The sequence below is a fragment of the Nelusetta ayraudi genome, unplaced genomic scaffold (genome assembly GCF_046127955.1).
Source record: "Nelusetta ayraudi isolate G7.1 ecotype Tasmania unplaced genomic scaffold, CSIRO-AGI_Nayr_v1 ptg000071l, whole genome shotgun sequence".
Taxonomy (NCBI): Eukaryota; Metazoa; Chordata; class Actinopteri; order Tetraodontiformes; family Monacanthidae; genus Nelusetta; species Nelusetta ayraudi.
In genome coordinates, this window is record NW_027466121.1 from 2,225,001 (window position 1) to 2,245,000 (window position 20,000).

The following is a 20,000-nucleotide window of genomic DNA, read 5'->3' on the forward strand; positions in this document are numbered from 1 at the left end:
TGCAGGCCTCTCAACTTTTAGTTGCAACCCGTTCTCGACATATTTCCAGAAAACATTTTGCATGCTGGTCATTGCGTCACTTCCTGACGCCGAGTGGTTCTGCCAGTGATTTTAAACATGACGTGCCGACTTGGGTACTACAGTCCTGCGTGTTGTGTGGACTTTTGCCACTGTTTCCATTTCTGCCTCAGCAAAGCCGGCTAGTTGTTTTCTGTGTTTTTTTTTTCTTTTTCTTTTTCTTTTTCTTTTTTTTTTGTGTGCACCTCATGCTTTTTCACAGTTGAAAGACATGAATGCTGCTAATTGAGAGCCTCTTGGTGCTCATATGATAAGCAGCTTTACGTGTTGGCAGAGAAAACCGACAGCCCTGTGCTGCTGCTGCTGCTGCTGCTGCTGCTGTTGGGACTGCATCATGCATACATTAAACACAGCAGCAGCAACACTAACACACACACCTCTATCCTGCACTCGGCCATGCAGCCATACGGACCGATAAAGAACTTTACTGTCGTTCCATGTTAGGTTTCAACATTTCTCAGTAGTTCTTTATTCTTTCACTTCATGCAAAACAGCCTGTTTTTTGTCATCCATCTGCAGTTATTTAAAGCAGTTTCTGTGTTTATTTGGTTGTGATCAGCACCTACACTTCAGTTATTTTGACGCTCCTTACACAGCGTGTCCGCAAACATGCAATTTCTAATGAGCGTACATAATTTTTGTTAAAAGAAAAGGCACAAAATAATATAAGAAATTTTAATGGCTGTGACTTCGGTGCACAGATAATTGGCAGGTTTTTGTTTTTTTTATTTGAGTGAACAGAAAACATAATTTTTAGTGTCCAAACTTCAACACTTGTTTAGTGTGTGACTTTTTTTTCCTCCCTCCAGTACTTTAGTGCTGTTTTTGATTTTGATGGAGACGTCAGCGATCCATGATTTTGGAGGGGGAAAAAAGAAGAAGGAATTAGCTCCAAGCGTGATGAGACGAAGTGCACAGTTGCCTGGAAACGGCAAGGTTAAAGCCGCGCTGGCTGTTTGTGGTTACCTGCAGCTCGCAGCAGCAGTCGGAGGGCTTAGGCTTGATTCAACATGGCAATTTGGTTAAGCATTCCCAAGTTCTGCAATTCATTTATTCATTCCGGAGATGCACAGTGGAAAGATTGAAAGCTGTGTTGGCTGTTTATTGTTTATGCGGCTCCTACTGCTGTCGCATATATACCTATACATATATATATATATATATATATATATATATATATATATATATATATATATATATATATATATATATATATATATATATATATATACACGTGTGTGTTTGTGTACAGGAAGAATCAGATTTTATTTTTGTTATTTTATTATTTTTCTTTTGTTTTTTTCCTATTAGATCTTCTTATTTCTATTATTTTATACCTTACTTTTATCTCTTTTTATACTATAGTTTAGAACATTGCAAGGCTCCTGGAGATCAACAAAGTATCTATTTAGTCATCTCATGCCGAGATGACAACCAACCAGCGTTGGGTTTCGGTGCTCTTCCGCTTGACCGACCGTTTTTTCCCCCAACAGCTACGAGTAGAAACACCCTTGTTGTCAGTGTAGCGCCGGGCAGGTCTGTCTGCAGATGATGAAGACCAGTGGGTTGTCGTGGAAACTGCATCATAGTTTCTGCACTGACGGTTTAACTCGGATTCCGTGCACACGCTGGGCATTGTTTACCTCTGTCCACTTTGCATCAAGCCCACCGTCCTTTTGTCTTTACACCTCCTCTCTCTCTCTCTCTCTCTATCTCTCTCTCTCTCTCTGCCCTGTGTCTCGACCCAGTTTCGGTCCTCCTGAGCTCTCCCCATCATCCCGGGTTTCTTTTTAGACTCTGTATGTGTGTCACCTACCTCAGAGAGCTTTTCTTAGCCTTTCCAGAACCGTGTCACTTTTTTGCCGCTCTGTCGCGGCCAGCGAACTGCTCCAACACTCGTAGACGGCGGTTCTTGCACTTAACTCTGTCCCCGTCACAGCGCCGTAGTGAAGCAAGCGGCCGTCGAGAGCCGAAAGGAACCGGAGAAGAAGGCACCGGCGAGACTACCGGGGGCGGAGCAAAAGACAAGCCTCCTGTCACAGGCCCACCTGTTGGCTGGAGCCGTCAAGAGGAGAAGGTACGCGGATGCTTAGTATTTTAACCCTTTGTGTTAATCTTTTTCTTCAAGTCAATAAGATCCCCTGATTAATTACCCAGTAGTCCAAGAACGCAGCCTTGAGGAACACCACTGTTCACTGTTCTCAATTAGGGATGCAAATTATAAATGAATTCAATAATCATTAGTTGATTGACCTTATCGATAGATTCACGATTAATTGATAACTAGCGAACCTAAATTTTGCAATGACAAATGTGTAAGGAACATTATTCAAACCTTAAATAATGTTGAGGGTAAGTTGAGAACAGTAAAAACACCCTAAACCAGTGGTTCTCAAACTTTCTCTTGTCACGTCCCACCGTGGAGGAAGGAAATTTTTCATGCCTGCTCGAAGCCCCAAATTTGACGTGGCTGTGTCTTGAGGGATCCCGATGAACCTGCAAGTGGCCCCATGTCTCTAGGACAAAGTTGACTTTTCACCCTATAGACGTCCATGGCATATAGAGCATGTTTATGTCAGTAGTGAACAGAGCAAATAAAGACTTGCATGGCATTAGGGCAGTGGTTCTCCAACTTCGTCACACCCCCACCTTGGAGGAAGAAAATTTTTTCCAGACGCCGAAACGATCGCTGCTCGGCCGCAGAGGTGCACCCAGCTTCAAGTCTGACGTGAACGACACCATCGTTCCGCTGCTACTCGCGGAACGATTCTACGCCCCCAGACGTGACTCTGTGTCCCCCGGGGGGTGGGCGCGCCTCCCACTTTGAGAAACACTGCCCTAAACGTTTATCCCCTGACTTTAAGTTGACTTCTAATGGGTCAAATTTCAATATTTTTTTTCTAGGTATAGTATAACCATCACAGTATCCAAAGGTGAATTGCTCTTTCACTAAACTGTTCAAAAAAACTGTTAATTGCGACTAATTTAATTTAATCGATTCAATTCATAATCAACATTTAATCAATAATCGATTAATTGTTAACATCCCTGAGTAGAATAAAATAAAATACAATAGAATGCCTGTATTTATTCCACAATGGGGAAATTTGTGTCATTACTGAATTTTTTACAGTGCAAAGAGAAGAAAAAAAATGATATGAATTAGAAAGAAATAAAGACACTATAATAAATAAGAGATCATTCCTTGAATCATATCTGTAACCTGTGCCGTTGCTCTGTTGGCCGTGTGGCACTCTGAAGATGGTTCGGAAACATGATGACAACAAAACCTTTTACGAAAGCGAGTCACAGACCCCCCCCCCCCCCCCCAGCCTTCAACCTTGGGTGGAAAAGGAGTATTTCACGTCATTCCGAAGCTGACTCACCGAGTGGATTAGAGCAGATGGCTGTTATTTAGTTGAAGCTCCGCGGTGCAAAAAAAATAAATTTTTTGGACTCTCTGCACTTTTGTGAAATGTTGCATTTAAGAAGCACTCAATTCTCCGAGTGCAATTTGTTTTTCGTCGAGTCCCCCACAGCTCACTGCACATTCACTCTTCCGTTTAGGTAAACAACTGACAACGTTATAGCAAGATAATGCACCTTGCCACACATCCAAGGCAAATACAAAAATGTGTTTTTTTTTTTGCTTTTTCTTAAAAATTAAAACAATATTTTGCATTTGCTTGCAGCCACACCTTTTTTAATCCATAAATGGGAAAGATTTTCCCAGAAATATTTGACGATAGCGTTTCAGATGGTTTTAAATTTGAGGGGTGTCAGTTTATATACGTCTCCTGACCATACAGCAGTGGAGGTTTCCCATCGACTATAAACACGGCCAGTGGATGCCCTATGTTTTTTTAGATGAAGCAGCCGCACACGTTCATTGCCTCTCTGTTCCCTTCCGCAGTTCTTCGCAGTCGTCAGACAGCAGTAAGAAACAGATTATGGAAATCCCCTCATCGCACACAGCCACGGCGGCTGCAGGAAACGGAGAGAGACACACAGGTGGGGGTGCAGCTTACACACTAAGACCATCAGGAGACACTGTCTCAACCCCAAACTCCACAAAGTTTTTCAACTCGCACAAACCAACAAAGCTGAACGCACTGACCGATTGCAGTCATTTCCGTAGCCGCTTGCACTAAATTCACGTGATTGGACACTCGGATTGATTGGCTGGCTCGATTAGACTGAGACCTCGTGGCGGTTGGAGGTCGTTTGAACTCGAACTCAATAGCTGCCTTTCCGTTTCCCCTAGAATTGCGCAAAAACTGAATATCGCGGTAAAAAACTGGTAATGGAAATGCTTCAAAAAACCTCTGAAATATATATATATATATTTTTTTTCAGACAAATCGATATAGAGGAGTATCGCAAAAGTGTCATGGAAACACTTTTTCGCATTTACACGTCACTGGATGTGACCAGTTCACTTCAATTGAAAATGTTGCGTTATGTTTGGACGGAGGAGGAGACGGAAACATTTTTCCAAGTAAAAAAATCCAACAGGCATTCTTGACAGCAAACAAACTAAAGCAAACATAATTCTCGTAAAATCTCGTCCCGTGACAATTCTCATAATTCTCGCAGGACGAGATTTTAGAAGAATTACGGTTCCTGCGCTTCACACCTGCAAGTCGCAATAGTGCTTTGTTGAAATTTTAGAATATCACTTTTATTTTGCAAAGATCTGTTATGGAAACGCGGCCAGTTAGCATTTATCCTTGCTGAGGAATTATGGTAAATGATTCCTTGACCTCTCGTAACCTGAGCCCACAGCCCGGACGCATCAGGAGTATTAACCCATTCAATCTGACTGTGGCTTCCTCTGTTCAGAACAGGAGGACGGAGTGGCAGGAGGAGGTGGCGGAGGAGACGGAGCAGCGGCGCGGGGAGCTGAGCGAGCACAAACTGTGACCGGCCTGACGGCGAAGGCCCGGTCGGCGCCGCCCGGCTCGGGTCAGGGCGTGTTGCGCCTGCCCTCGGCGGCCGTGTGCATCGGCGTTCTGCCAGGACTCTCGGCTTATTCCGGCAGCAGTGACTCTGACAGCAGCTCGGACAGCGAAGGTAGCGTGGACGCAATCATGTCGCCGTACCCCCGGCACAGCAGGGCCTACAGATAGACACACACACACATACATACACACATACACACATGCTTATAAACACTAACACACTCGCACATGCACACAGAGATGCATAATGATCGTGTTTACATGGAATATAATTGTTTGGATGGTCAGGAAAAAAAAACTTCACACACAATATGGACATAAAGATATAGTTTTAAGGTCTCACACACACACACACACACACACACACACACACACACACACACACACACACACACACAATGACAATGTTTCCTGGAATATAATAGTTTGGATGGTCAGAAAATGCAACTTCATACACAACATTGTGACACAAAGAAATAGCTACAAGGTCACACACATAGACACACACACACACACACACACACACACACACACACACACACACACACACACAGTGTTGCATAGTCAAGTGCAACACACACACACACACACACACTCGGAGATGCATAATAATAGTGTTTACATGGAATATAATAGTTTGGAGAAAAGTTAACTTCACACACAATATGGACACACACGGGCAGACACACACGCACACACACACACACACACACACACACACACACACTGCAGAGCCTGCAAATGTGCTCTCGCAATCAGAACAAGGTCATATCACAGTAGAGCTGCATGCTGGTGACGCGCACAAACCTCCAGCGAGTCAAAGTGTTTCTGTTGTTCCCCCCTCAGTGTGAAAAGCAAACTGTGCAGCCTCACTGTAACCTGCACAGTCCGTTCTAGTGCATCTAGCGTTCTAGAGTAGTGCCGCGCTAGCACCTCGGAAAAACCTTTTCCTCAGCTCGGTCTTGTTTGTCTGCTCTTTTGGTTTTTCATTCTCCACTGTTATGGCAACTGGAACATGACGCCTCCACCCTTCCTGTCCCTCAATCACATGTCACGCAGTTTAAGCCGAGCGTCCAATCCCGCGCTGCCTACCCCGACGACATCCTGCCCCCACCCCCCTACACTCGCTCTCTCACCCTCCCTTCACCCATGCCACAGTGAGCGCCAGCTGTGCTGCTGGTTGAGGGAACAGTGATTGACAGCTGTGGGACGGAGGAAGAGGATGTATCACGCCACTCACACCTTTTAGCTCCCGAGCTGTAGAGAGCAAGCTCGGGCACGGCATGCTTACTGCTCTCTCTCTCTCTCTCTCTCCCCCTCTCTCTCTGTCCTCTCTTTCCCTTTTTGGCTTCCAATTAGAATACATAAATTAAAAACAGTATTTTTTTCTGTGACGTAATGTGTATTCTAATCAATGTTTCTTTCTCTTAAAGTTGCATCGTTGTGAGAATAGTTTGCTTTATTTTTTGCTGTTTGTTTTGCCGGTCAAGGTCTGAAATAAAGAGCTAAATTTACCCCCACTTTGTGTGTTTGTTGTACAGTCTAGAGTTCTCTGTAGGTTTGTGTCAGCTGTTTCTTAAAGGTGAGGTGTGTGAAATTTGGAGATTTTGAAGCAAAAGCAGCGCCATCAAGTGGTGGCATTTTAGATTGCAGGGTCTTTCACTCTCCCTCCCCCTCCTGAGCTTGCCAGTGAACTACGGTGGCCTGCACAACCCAACCTGAATACCTCGTCCACCTTTTTCTTCATTGGTTAATTAAAAATCACCCTTAAACCCACAATTAATTGGCTGATAAAATGACGGAATGTAATTCATTGTGTTTGTTTGTTTGCTTGTTTTATAAATATATAATTTTTGTAGTTGATTGCACAAGATTGCTTTAATTTAAAATGTAAAAAAAAAATAAATTCAATTCAATTCAATAATTTGAGATTTTGTTGTGATAATTTTGAAGTACTGAAGGTAATATAGAAAGCTTTGTAATATCCCAAACCTTTTATGTGGCAAGATGCTCATACAATTTTAACTAGTTAAGTTAATGTTAAAATTCTCAGCGACACTTGAAGACGTAAGTGATTTTTTTTCCCCCTTCGTTTTATTAACAGGACTATGGACAGAGACACTACTTTATAAAATCAATAGCAACACACTCCGTACAAAAAAATGCACAGCAATACACAAAGCAGTTCGTCATGTACAACAATTGATCACTGCATAAAAAGTACATTAAAAACATCATAAACATCTCAGAACATAATTGTCATATAAATATACATTCACTATATACTGTATATATGCATATCTTAAACCCTTCTTCCTCTCTGACACACTTGAACTCTCTTCAATATTGTGATATTTACAGAATCTTAAGAAGAAACAAAAGTCATGCAGTCGTGATCAGGAATGTGTAAACAGTGAAGATTTTTTTGGCCACATGCAGGTTGATCCAGACTCATTAGGGTAATGACAGGATTTTGCAAAAACAAATTCACACAGTACCCTACCTCCAGTGGCAGTGCTACAGCTGCCACTGGGACCTCCACTCCTCTTCCGGCCCCTCTTTACTCTGTTACGCATAGTTTAATATAAAAGCCCGGAAGATTTAAAAGAAATGGTGTGTTGTTCAGCAAAAGCCTGTTAGTCAGCCACATTTTTTTTTTTTTTTATCAAAAAAATCAAACAGCCTTGAGCTGATGGACAGCAGGGAGGGGACTCAAACACTGATATTTCATCAAGAATGAACTTTACTCTTAAAAAAAAAAAAAAGGTAAATGCATCACATGGCGTTACACACACATGACATTTGCATGCAAAAAGCATAGAACCTACTGCAGGTTAAACAAAATATTTTTTGTTTGTTTCTTTCTCTCTAAAAAAAAAAAACCTAAACTAAAATATTCAAGTGTGAGATAATTATCATCATGGATCTGTGGGCTGGAGGCTTCAAGGAACAGAATACCACTTCGGATGGATTCACACTGGACATAAGCAAATATTCGTTAACCACTACAACCTCTGCAAAGACACAGTGATAGCAGAGATGTCTTCAAAGATCACTATTACTTGTTACAGCATTTGTTCACAAGGAGAGGTTCCATGAGCTATTGTACAGCAGCGAGAACGACGTCTTGCACTCTCACTCAGGTGCAGGGTTGGTTGGGGGTAGATTCCGCTGTTTAAAGTACTGGGTGACCTGCTGAGGAAGCTCGGCCAGCACAGACTTAGCTAAGGTCTCCTTGGGTGCCTGTCGAAAATGAAAAGAAGCAGGAGAGATTATTGAGATGAATAGAGTGCATGAGAGGACAGCTCGTACTTTTTCTTTTTTTCTTTTACCCCTTATCCACAAATGTAGTTCCAGAAATAATCTGGCGGAAGTTTAAAGCAGTTCTTTGTCTTGTGAATCTCTTTCCCAAGTGTGATTTGATCCAGAACCCGACAAATAACAAACAAATAAAAAATACTGATCTCATTACAATAATTTCTTTCAATACAAATTTTCTTCAATATCGATACCAATATTATCGATATTTGGACTGATATGCCCACATTGTACCCGACTGGTACAAACTACCGTACAAAGGATGGTATAAACCATGACAAAAGCACAACTTTGTCATTTATTGGCATGTTAAAGTGTGCAATATTTGGAGATTTTGAGTAGAATCTATTGATTTATTTGAGGACGCAAAAGTTCACCCTAAATGCGTAACGCGCTGTCAGGCGGGCTGGATTGTCCACACCAGGCTTCCTTAGAAAGAGGTGGCGAGATGGCAGCTAACTGGGAGCAAGACCGTTGTTATTTGCATATTCTTATATTAAAAAATCAGAACCGTTCCAAGGGTAGTGTACACTTTTATTAATGTTTTTATGGGCAGCATTAAAGCTAAACTTTTACCAATATAAAAATCACAAATCAGGCCAAATGTTACACACTGGACCTTTAAAAAAAAGTTCATCCTACTTGATTCATTCACATTTAAGACGGCACAATTCACAGTGAGCGTCAATCTCTTGGTACAGCTAGTGACATCTGAAAACTTTCTATTATTTTGTCTCAGCTGCTTCCTTCCCTCGCCCTCTCTGCTGTGTCTGCTGCAGTCTCTCACCTTCCCGCCAACAATCTGGAGCGACGCCAGCGTGTCTTCCTCCTACTACGGAGGAAGTCAGCTTGCCCACTACCAGCCAGCCCACACGCGTACACAATTAGAGAATTAAGCCACAATACATCTCGTGCACAGCTTTGCAAATGTATGCACAAGAAGAAATAATCAATAAGTGCGCCTGTTCTGAGGGATGGAGTTTTATACGAGCACATCTCAGAGACTGCTTTTCTCATCAGACCTCCAGCTGTGATCGCAGCAGCAAGGTAAGCAGTCTGACTCAGGCAGTGTGACGTTGTGTTATTAGATGGAGAATTAAGTGCAAGACCAGCGGGGAGTCGAAACACACCTGAAAAAAAATAATAATCCAGCAGCGTGCGTAGACATCGCATGACACTTAACTTAACTTAACTTAACTTCTCAGATGAGGACGGGATGTCTTTTTTTTTTTTTTTTTTTTTTTAAACTGGGTTCTGTCCGGTTTAAAACTTTTTTAATCTTGATTCAATGATAAAGATGCCTGGACAGTCCAATCTGAAATGTTGCTGTGTCATTCAATCTGGCACAAACACTTGTTTCAATTTGTCCAAGGACGACTTGAGTCATATTTTCCAAATTAAAAGTCCCACCGGGCGTTTTGACTTTTATGCTCCACACTCACGTTACGGAAATCCCTGAAGGGGACGAACTGCACAATATCGCGGACGGCCTCCTCGCCGGTGTTGGACCTCAGCACGCTGGCATCTCCGTCCAGGAACTCCATGGCGGCGAAGTCGGCGTTGCCAACGCCGATGATGATGATGGACATGGGCAGCTTGGACGCCTCGACGATGGCGTGGCGGGTCTCGTCCATGTCGCTGATGACGCCGTCTGTGATGATGAGGAGAGTGAAGTACTGCTGCAGGGGCGGGGCGGTGACAAAACAAGGGCGAACAGAAAAGACACAAAGGGAGAAACGCTGGAATCATGTTTTTTTTTTTTTATTTCACTGCCAGATTTAAGCTCTTTCTCCTCATCTTGCCTGAGTAATATACACTGATTTTTCCACCACAGTACTCCTTAAAATTCACTTACACCATTATATATCATGTACATTGAACTGTACACTCTACACTGAACTCAGTGATTTCTCAAGTTCCTTTCCTCAAGTTGCATTTCTCAGTCGTAACTTTTTTTTCTTGCATGATTCCCCGACAAACCCCGACATTTCCTGTCCGACCACGTTTCCCGTTTTTCCACCGTTGCAGAACCGACACTTGCAGAACAAGGGAAACCAGTCGTGCGATTTGTCTTCTTCCTTGTCAGAAGCTCTATTAAAGACTCTCATGCAGGCTGCTCTGTGATCTGTGAGATCTGTGCCTGCGGAACTCCAGAATAAATGCTAGCGGACCAGACTTTGATCGTCCGATGAAAACCTTTATTTTTCACACACACACACACACACACACACACACACACACACACACACACACACACACACACACACACACACACGGAGGATCTGTGACTACAGCCTGATTAGAACGGACAGTTTGGAAACACACACAGACGTCGCTAAAGGCAAAAAAGCAAAAAGCAAAAAAAAAATCACACTCCTGTCTTGGCCGCGCGCGCAGGCAGGGGAGGCTCTTTTAATGTGGTGCTGGCAGAGCTCATTAGAGAATCGTTATCACACAGACAGAGCTGCTCACACACTGGGCTGCCGGGAGCCAGTGTTCGGTCGCGGGCTCCTCTCGTTATTTGAGGAAGAAGACGGCGCTGAAGGGAAGCAGCCTGTTGGTGCTGCTGCATCCGGGAGACACACACACACACACACTTCAGCCCTACCTCTCTCTCTCTCTCTCTCTCTCTCTCTCTCTCTCTCTCTCTCTCTCTCTCTCTCTCTCTCTCTCTCTCTCTCTCTCTCTCTCTCTCACACACACACACACACACACACACACACACACACACACACACACACACACACACACACACACACACACACCTCAGCCCTACCTCTCTCTCTCTCTCACACACACACACACCTCAGCCCTACCTCTCTCTCTCTCTCTCTCTCTCTCTCTCACACACACACACACACCTCAGCCCTACCTCTCTCTCTCTCTCTCACACACACACACACACACACACACACACACACACACACACACACACACACACACACACACACACACACCTCAGCCCTACCTCTCTCTCTCTCACTCTCTCTCTCACACACACACCTCAGCCCTACCTCTCTCTCTCTCTCTCTCTCTCACACACACACACACACACACACACACACACACACACACACACACACACGCACACACACGCGCACACACACGCGCACGCTACTTGTGCAGTATGTGGTTCTGCACTCACTTTACCTGTGAGGTTGCCACATCTCAACACCTATCCCTCCTTCCCAATGCACCACCGTAAAAAACATACTTATAGTTCACACATACATGCATGCATACATACATGCATACGCACACAAAAGAACTACAATCACCTCCTCACTCACGCCATGTTTACTGCGTTTTTCCCTTTTCTTTCTTTCTTTCCTTTCTTTCGTTTGCACGTTTCTTTCCCTTCCCCGTGTTGACAGGGTAGCATTAGAGACAAAACAGCATTGTTGGGGACATGATGATACCCAGCTAGCACGCTCGCTCTCGCAGGATTCAGGGAGGAGAGCTGCCTCAGCCAGGACGTGCGCACGGAGGGAACTCGGCAATTACTCAGCTCTTTTATGTTTTCGTTTAAGGCCGCGGCTGTGCGCTGTCGGCTCGGCGCTGACGTCCATTCTGGATTACTGCACTGTTTAAGCCGCGCGTCGTCCCTCCCGTCACGCTGTCACGTGTGTTGCATTCGCATTTCTGTTGGTTTTACTTTTTTTTGTGCCGTGTCACTTTTAAGGTCCATATGGACTACTTTATCATTGGAAGTGCTCCTCATTGTATGCACAACTCATCACTGCCTTGCTGTTGTGATGTCAGTGTGATACTATATGTGACACCCAGTGCACATTTACCTGTCTGTCCTAGAGAGAAGGATCCCCTCCTCTGCAGCTCTCTGAGCTTTCTTCCTTTCCCCAGATTTTTACCGTCTTTACTATTAGCACAACAGCTGATAGCTTTTGTGCACCTGGGGCCTGACGATTACAATCTGACTGATCGATTGATTGGTTGATTTTTTTTTTTTTTTTTTTTTTTTTGTGTTTGTTGTGGTAAAAAACTGAATGCTCAGATCAGAGCCACACGACAGACAGACAAAGATTCTGAAGAGTTCTGTGACCCATCCAAAAAATTTCCCTACGCGTCCGACCTGTGGTTGTGAGTTCAACACCCCTGACCTCAGTCTCCTCTGACACCGTCATGTCACAGCAAGTCTGTCGTACTTCGCTGGGGACACCAAATTGAAAACAAAAGCACGGCTCCCCAGTAGGAAGTCGTCAGCATACATCGCTAACAATCCCCAGAGGACCCTGACGGCTCACGCTTCGGGAAAGGCCACGAGAATTCCGCCCACTCGCTCCATCATCTGCTTGGACTCAGTCTGCGTGGCACACATTACAGGCGGGCGCTTCATCCCCGGAGTCGCAGCTGTTCTACATCAGTTCCGCAGTTCAGTCTTGACTGACCTTATGACCGCCTGAGAAAGAAACCGCGCCTTGGTTGACGGCCCGTCCTCTCTACGTTGAGACCGTCTCACGCGATTCTTTTACGCTGTAATTATGGAAATACATCAGGTTTATTGTACTCATTGTCAAATTTTTGCCAATTGTCAATTGCCTGATGAAGCTTGCGGCACTGAAGTCGTGACGTGCCAACCGACTTAAGGAGAAAAGGTCTCCCAGGAGTAGTTTGCAAAATTAACTCTGAACTCTCAACTGACAGACTGCACTTGTCTTTGTGTAAGCACCCGTAGTTGCACGTGTTGCAGTGACTGCTTTGCAACAACAGAGAGGCTTGAGCTGGCAAACTTAGCAGTAATAAAATTGGATTGGTCTGACAGATAGAGCCAAATTCCAAGTTTGGTCTCCCTGCTCTCTGGGGGGCAAATGCGCTGTGTGGACTCAGGCAAATCCAAAAACACACAAGAAATGTTACAATCTGAAATGTCAGGTAACTTAGCCAGAGTCTATTTTCCTTTATTAGACTAGCCAGGTACATCCCTTTGTCGTATAATACCTTATCAATCAAGCACATCAGGTTGTGTGTGGATGAAAATAAGATACGAGGGATTTTCTTTCCGTTGCACCATGGCGTTGGATGAATGGCCGGCTCATTGTCTTGTGTAAAAGAGGTGTGAGACAGAGCTGTCATCCAGTCCCAGTCTGTCAGTCACCTCCCTCACTGGACACTGGACAACATGCAGTCACTCCAAGCCAACAGATGCACACTCTTATTAGTCCCACCGGCCACGGAAAGGGCTAATCATAGCAGATTACGTGCGCGCAAACGGCCACGGGATGCGCTGGCTTCTGACTGCGCCACCGTCTACAAACTAATAAATAGTCTTCTGGAGTGATTGTTTTCTCCTGACACAGGTAGATTGGATGGCACAGCCGACAGCGAGGGGTAAAAGCGTGAGCGCCAGTTAGCAGCCACCGCAGAGAGCGTTTATAGAGAGACATGGCAAAATTGCATCAGTGGACCCTGGTAGAGTAAAAAAAAGAGTCACTGCTGATTTGACCCCAACCCTGTATTACAGCGTCACCTGTCATCCAGTTGGGACGGAGCCTCATCACCAGCACCTGATTCCAGTGTTGGGAAAGTTCACTATCCAAAAGAACTAGTTCAAAGTTCAGTTCACAACATTCAAAATGAACTAGTTTAGTTCATAGTTCGTAATTCTTTTTTTTTTATTTTTTTTTAACTCAGTTCATGGTTCCAAAAATGAAGTAGTTCATGGTTCTTCTTTTCACCTGTTTTACTGTCTTTGCTCTTAGCCCTTTGAGGCTAACGCCTTTTGTGCACCTAGGCCTTACAATAAAAAAGATTGATTGATTGATTGATTGATTGACATCAGAACACAGCACTGAAATCATTTCTCATTTTTTGGAAAAGGTAGAAATCTCACAAGAGTCTGGAGTTCTGTTCTACGAGGGCAGAAAAAAAAAAAAAAAAAGGATCATCAAATGATATCATACGATGTATGATATGTGATTTTGTACAATCAGTACAAGTTATCGCCAATGCGTGTGCTTGGTTAAGGGAAAGCAGGAGAAGTTGATGTAGCGAGCAGGACAAACGTAGACAAACTGAGATGAATGAATTATGGAAATAACACTAGAAATAACCTCGCAATCTTTTTTCCACTCTGGAATGGCATTTTGTTTTTGTACGCAAAATATGATAAGCCTTGATTTCTCATGATAAGCTCTCAGTGGTTTCCAGGGTAACCTTTGCATATTTCGTAAGCGATCCACATATACACTGTGTGCGGTGCAGAACATTCCATCTCTGAAGACAATTGGCCGGATAAACTGAATCTGACCCTCGTTATTCTGCTGGAATCGCCTCAAGCTGTGCAATGGCTGCAACACTGAGTGCAAACAGTATGTTTTAATATAGCTAAAAAAAAAACAAGTAGAACAGAATTCATGCGGAAACTGTTCAGTCTCGCCTTCCTCTTTAGACTGTGAAGGTTAAAGTGAAAAACGAGCCGCTGTCACTTACCGCTGCGTTCTCTTGTTGAAGGGCCTGGGCAGCAAAGCGTGCTACGTGGTTAATGATGGGAGCAAAGTTGGTCGGCCCATAGAAACGAATGTGGGGGAGACAGGCGGAGTAGGCCTGGGCGATACCTTCCACACCTTCGGGAGAGAAGCAGAGAAAAGTTCTCAAGTCTTCCTGCAAACTGCCTTCCTGCAGAGTCCTCTGAATGAATTACTCTAGTTGCGCTCCAACTATTTCCTTTTCATCCCACGACTGTGGCCTTTAAAGTAGTTTCCCGAGAGCCAAAATCAATCAGCCGACCTTTTAGGGAACGGACGCTTGTGGAGGCAGATGTCTTCTCAACTTTCCTTGAGTTTTCCTCAGCAGAGGATTTACTGTAAATGTTCGACCACGTTTTCCCCCCCTGCCAGTCTAAAATAGTTGTTCGGAGATGCAGCGCTCTCGGCACTAGATTGATTTGCATTGGTCAATAAACACCGTTGCTTCCCACACGCTGAACATGCTAATGGTGAAGGATTGGCTGCGTCGCGCAGAAATGACATCTTTGATTTGTGGTTAGTTGAATCCAGGTTCAAGTAAGAAAACCCGACCATTTGAGATAATGTTAACCTGATGATGAGTTACATTTTATCATTGGCTTGGTTCTTGTGTTTTTACAAAATTGTCAACATGCAAATATTAGAATATTCCAAAACACTTTGAACACCCCTGCTGGTGGAACTTAATAAATCTTAACTCAACTGTGGATGCCTGGCTGAGAGCCTTTCTGTGTGGAGTTTGAATGTTCTCCCTGTGTCTGCTGAAGGTTCTCCCTGGTAATCTGGCTTCCTCTCAAAGCCCGACAAAGCCCCCCCACCCCGAAAACGGCTGGCAGAGGCCCCAGTGTGCCCCCCCCCCCCCTCCACCACCACGACCCTGAGTGCAGGACTAGAACACAGATGCTAAATAATAAACTCAAGTATTCATAGTGTGGAGTTCAAAAAGCAGCCTGAGCAGAAAGTGTAGGTGAAGTGTGAATGAGTCATTTACACTTCGAGCCACATGGTCTGAACATGAACACTTGGCCTCTTTGTTTTTAACTTTTAAGGGAGGTGCTTATTTTTCCTCTTTCCATGTGGTTACTGTTTTTGGAGGTCTCCTTTATGCCTGTGTTGGTAACAGCAATTGTTATCGGCTACACCATTGCCTATAGGCGAAAGAGAGCAAGGTAGCAGCGTCCCGTGTCCACTGCAGAGTGACTCACCTGAACAGAAGGGGTTCGTGGGGTTAAAGTTGATGGCAAATTCGTGGGACACCTAAAGAAACGGGGAGATTTTTCGTACAAATTTACAGTTTCAGTTCCAAACACTGTCCATTTGTGCCTCCGTTTTTTCCTTCCCGCCGCCCTCCCTCCTTTGTCCTTCCCTCCCTTTTCATCGGCTCACTGCCATGGCAACACAGATGGGTTGACAGTTGCATAATCTTGTGAATGCGCATGTATAATGCTTACAGTTTTATCTGTGTTTGCGCGTATGTTGTTGGGTGGGCTTGCAGTGCGCCAAGTGCACTTTGCATATAAGATGCACTTGGCTCCTCCCCTCACACATGGCATACATCATCGTGTTTTACACACACACACACACACACACACACACACACACACACACACACCAGTAAGCAGCGTGCACATACCTTCCAGTCTGGTGGGAGTTGGGCTCCAAATCCCAGAGCGGGAAACATTTTGTCACTGAGGAGGAAACCATGACAACAGATTTGTTAAAACCGTTTTCTTTCCATCTGAATTCATCACGCCGGATTTTCAACAGAAGAGAAAATCCTGTTACCTGTTTTACAAAGAAACACATTCAGGGACATTTACCTTTCTTTTTTTTCTTTTTTTTTTTTCTTAAGAAGAAAAAAAATACGAGCTCTCGTCACTGTGAAATGCATCATCGTAAAGAAGAGAGGGGAAAACAATTTTTTTTAGAGGTAAAAGACACAAAGTTTTAGTGTATTTTCTACCAGCAGCAATAGATGCAATCTGTTCAGTCTTTTATTACATCTATTGAATTCAGCTGTGTGTGTATTCTTGCTGCTGTGTTTTGCATTTTAATTGATTTACTACTCAGCCGGAGTTGGTCGGTCAATATTTTGTTTTTAGCTTTATTTATTTAGCTTTAAACATCCAACAACCAATCAATAAAAAAAAAAAAAAAAAAAAAATCAGAACCAGGGTCAAAGTGCGAATTCATTATGTTGTAACCTTAGTAAAAGCCTTATTCCTTCAGTTTGTTGTGTTCTTACTCTAAATGTTGAGCTTTTTTCTTTTTTTGCCCGTGCCTTAGATCAGGCATGGGCAAACTATGGCCAGAGGGCCGTATGTGGCCCATTAAGCTTTTTAAATCCGGCCCGCCGAACTCGAAATTATATTAATAGTAAGTAAGCCATTTCAATAAAGAGCTAAATATTGTGGGGCTTCAAAAATAGATGTTTTGTTGTTATGCTTTAGTTCATTTTCAACCGACATTAAACCACGTTTTCTACTGATCCCAAGATATTTTCTCTCCTCCCATTAGGTGGGTCACCAAAACACTCCATCCATCTGCTCCGGCTCCGCCCCCTCGTTCAAACTTTAGAAACCCACTGTGGCCCCACGGGCCAAAAGGTTTGCCTACCCCTGGCTTGGATACTCACGTGTCATAGTCCTGTATGATCTGGCCCACCGCTAGGATGGCTGCCAGGTACTCGTTGCTGCCCAGAGGGTTGATGTAGTGCAGGGAGGACGGCTCTCGAGGGTTCCCGTTAGAAGCCGTGAAGTCGATACCGACCTGCAAAGGACAGAAAAGGTCGTCTCGGGGTGCAATGTTGGCTGATCGCTAGTAACGTTTCGCCGAGATACTGGAACCCGCTGGGGGACGGACACTGACGCTTCATTTGGTCACAGATGAATAATTTTCAAAAGTTTTTTTTTTGCTGCGTCATTTAAAATTGAACAACCACTTCATTTAGTTTGTGAATCAAACAGCAGCTTCCTGTTGAGAAGCACAAACAAGATTTTTTTTTCTCTCTGATAAGAAAAGATTAAAAATTAACCTCAGTGATTAGACTGAGTTTGAATGAACAAACATATTCTGGCGTAATGTGAGTTTTCAGTTTGTCACACTGTTGTTATTAATAATAATAATAATGATAATAATAATAATAATAATAATAATAATAATAATGATAGTACATTGAATATATTTCATTAGTCTGGGTTTTTAATGCCTGACAAGTATATATGTGTTAAGAAAAAGTTAGTGGCTGTTTATCAAGATCAGTTTGGAAAGCTTCATTCTAAACGATAGGAACTCTCTGCATTCACTGCAAAAAATACATTCAATCTAAATGGAACCAGAGATTTGAATCTGTATTGGTCATTTAGAAGTGCATCGTCCATTATTCCAAAATTATAGTTATTCTGATATTATTGTTTCTCATTTTATCTCCAAAACAATGTTTTACTTCCTCATAACGGCCTTTTATCCACAAAAACATAAGACAGTGCAGTTTGACATTTGACTCTATCGTCCAAATGGTCAGCTATCCACTGTCCAAATTTAACATTCAACAATTGCCAGTGAAAAACTCAGGGATCACACAGCAATGAGTCCATCTGCTTCTCTTGATTGTTGGATCGACATGGATCGCATGTGAGGAGCGACGACAGAAATATCGCAGCACACAGCTGTGCCTTGAACAAAGAAATAGAAAAAAAAAGAAAAGAACTTGCCCTGAAACTGCAGTGAGGTGTATTTTTAACTTGGATGACCACAGGGTGACATTGTTATGACATATATACGCATTTTAACACGCGCACAATCGGCGCATGTATCCAAAGCACAAAAGGCAGGCGCGCGCGCGCACACACAAAGTCTCCTGTGCACGACGCACAACCTCTCGTACACAGCGTACACAAACACAAGCTCACGCACTCTTAGATTAAAAGTGACAGGCTTGTCCTCGGGCACCGAATAGCAGTTTGCTCGGCTGACAACGAGCCGACCCAGAAACTCCACCTCCATCCTATCAGCTTAAGGAACGCCCTTGTGAGGGAAGTAAAAGCGTTGTGACCGAAGGGGAACGGCCGCACAAGGCAGGAAAGAGGTTGGTCGCAAAGAGCAAAGGAGACATTTGGGTGATTTGGGGTTAAATGTGAGGGGAAGGGTTTTTATTTTTCAGAGAGTGCAGCCGAAGTGACGGACCCTAAAATGCAGGGTGACAGAATTAGGGTGCTGTTTCCCTTAATCTGTGCACGCGTGTCCAGAAATACCATATGTGGAAAAACTGCCCTTAGGGAATCCTCGGTTTAGGATTCCAAATAAACCTCATCGTCTCTCCTGTATAGTAACAGATTATTACACAGCAGAGCTCAAAGGACTGCCAAGAATGTTTTTCAGTCATAAAAACCTAAAAACTATTTTTTAAATTTTCTTTGAAATAATGAGCTGATTCATGAATAAGTTGGCAAAGGATAACCGGTTACCCCCCCGCGCCCTGCCCCCCGAGATAAATGGACCATTTATGGGACATTTCCAAGATTAAAGACCCCACAAAACATTTCCCCCTAAAATGTCTTTCATAAATCAAGTCAGAACTCTCATCTCTCCATCAACCCAAACATATGATGCAGTGGCATAAAAGTGACGGTCACTATCTTATTCATCTATGTGGAGAGAGACAATGCTGCTCATCATGTAGAACAAAGTGCTTCTGACAGGCTCAAAAAATCATTGCAATAATCGTAGATGTCTAATTCCACAAAGACAACATGACATGGCAGCTATTTGTCTAAAAAAAAAAAATCATAAGAGACTGAAAGCTTATTAAAGCATGGGTGACATGTATCGGATATTTTTGGAACAAAGTGCAATAAATCAGAAGGAATTTAGCCAGCGCTGTCAAATTACTGTCAAACAAGTGACACTCGGACTATACACTGCACACTGACGACCTCTCAGCTGGGTTTTTTAGTGTCAGCAAACCATGCCAGAAATGGCCCAACTCATTTTAGCCAAACCAGCAGAGACCTGGTGTGAGTTGGTTGGTGCATGTAGACGTGGGCGGCCTCAGCCCGCCTACATGTGAACACTCGTCTTCTATCCAAACCACAACGGTTTTTTGGTTCAACTTCTCTTATTAAAATTCAGCTGATTTGAATCAGATGGTAAAAACTGAAGC

General features: G+C 43.6%; 2 protein-coding genes across 2 annotated transcripts in view; one reads left to right on the plus strand and one right to left on the minus strand.

Annotated features, from left to right (window-relative positions):
* Positions 1-6,557, plus strand: part of psme3ip1 (proteasome activator subunit 3 interacting protein 1) — an 11,970-nt gene extending 5,413 nt beyond the window's left edge. The window contains exons 5-7 of the mRNA XM_076042857.1: positions 2,016-2,155; positions 3,992-4,089; positions 4,921-6,557. Of these exons, the coding sequence (XP_075898972.1) occupies positions 2,016-2,155; positions 3,992-4,089; positions 4,921-5,207 (525 nt within the window). The 3' untranslated portion in view covers positions 5,208-6,557. The remainder of the gene's footprint in view (positions 1-2,015; positions 2,156-3,991; positions 4,090-4,920) is intronic.
* A 1,355-nt stretch (positions 6,558-7,912) lies between these two features.
* Positions 7,913-20,000, minus strand: part of cpne2 (copine II) — a 32,020-nt gene continuing 19,932 nt past the window's right edge. Inside the window, exons 11-16 of the mRNA XM_076042851.1 lie at positions 17,475-17,608; positions 16,473-16,527; positions 16,045-16,096; positions 14,805-14,938; positions 9,800-10,036; positions 7,913-8,282 (exon numbers count right to left, since the gene is read on the minus strand). Coding sequence (XP_075898966.1) covers positions 8,175-8,282; positions 9,800-10,036; positions 14,805-14,938; positions 16,045-16,096; positions 16,473-16,527; positions 17,475-17,608 — 720 coding nt within the window. The 3' untranslated portion in view covers positions 7,913-8,174. The remainder of the gene's footprint in view (positions 8,283-9,799; positions 10,037-14,804; positions 14,939-16,044; positions 16,097-16,472; positions 16,528-17,474; positions 17,609-20,000) is intronic.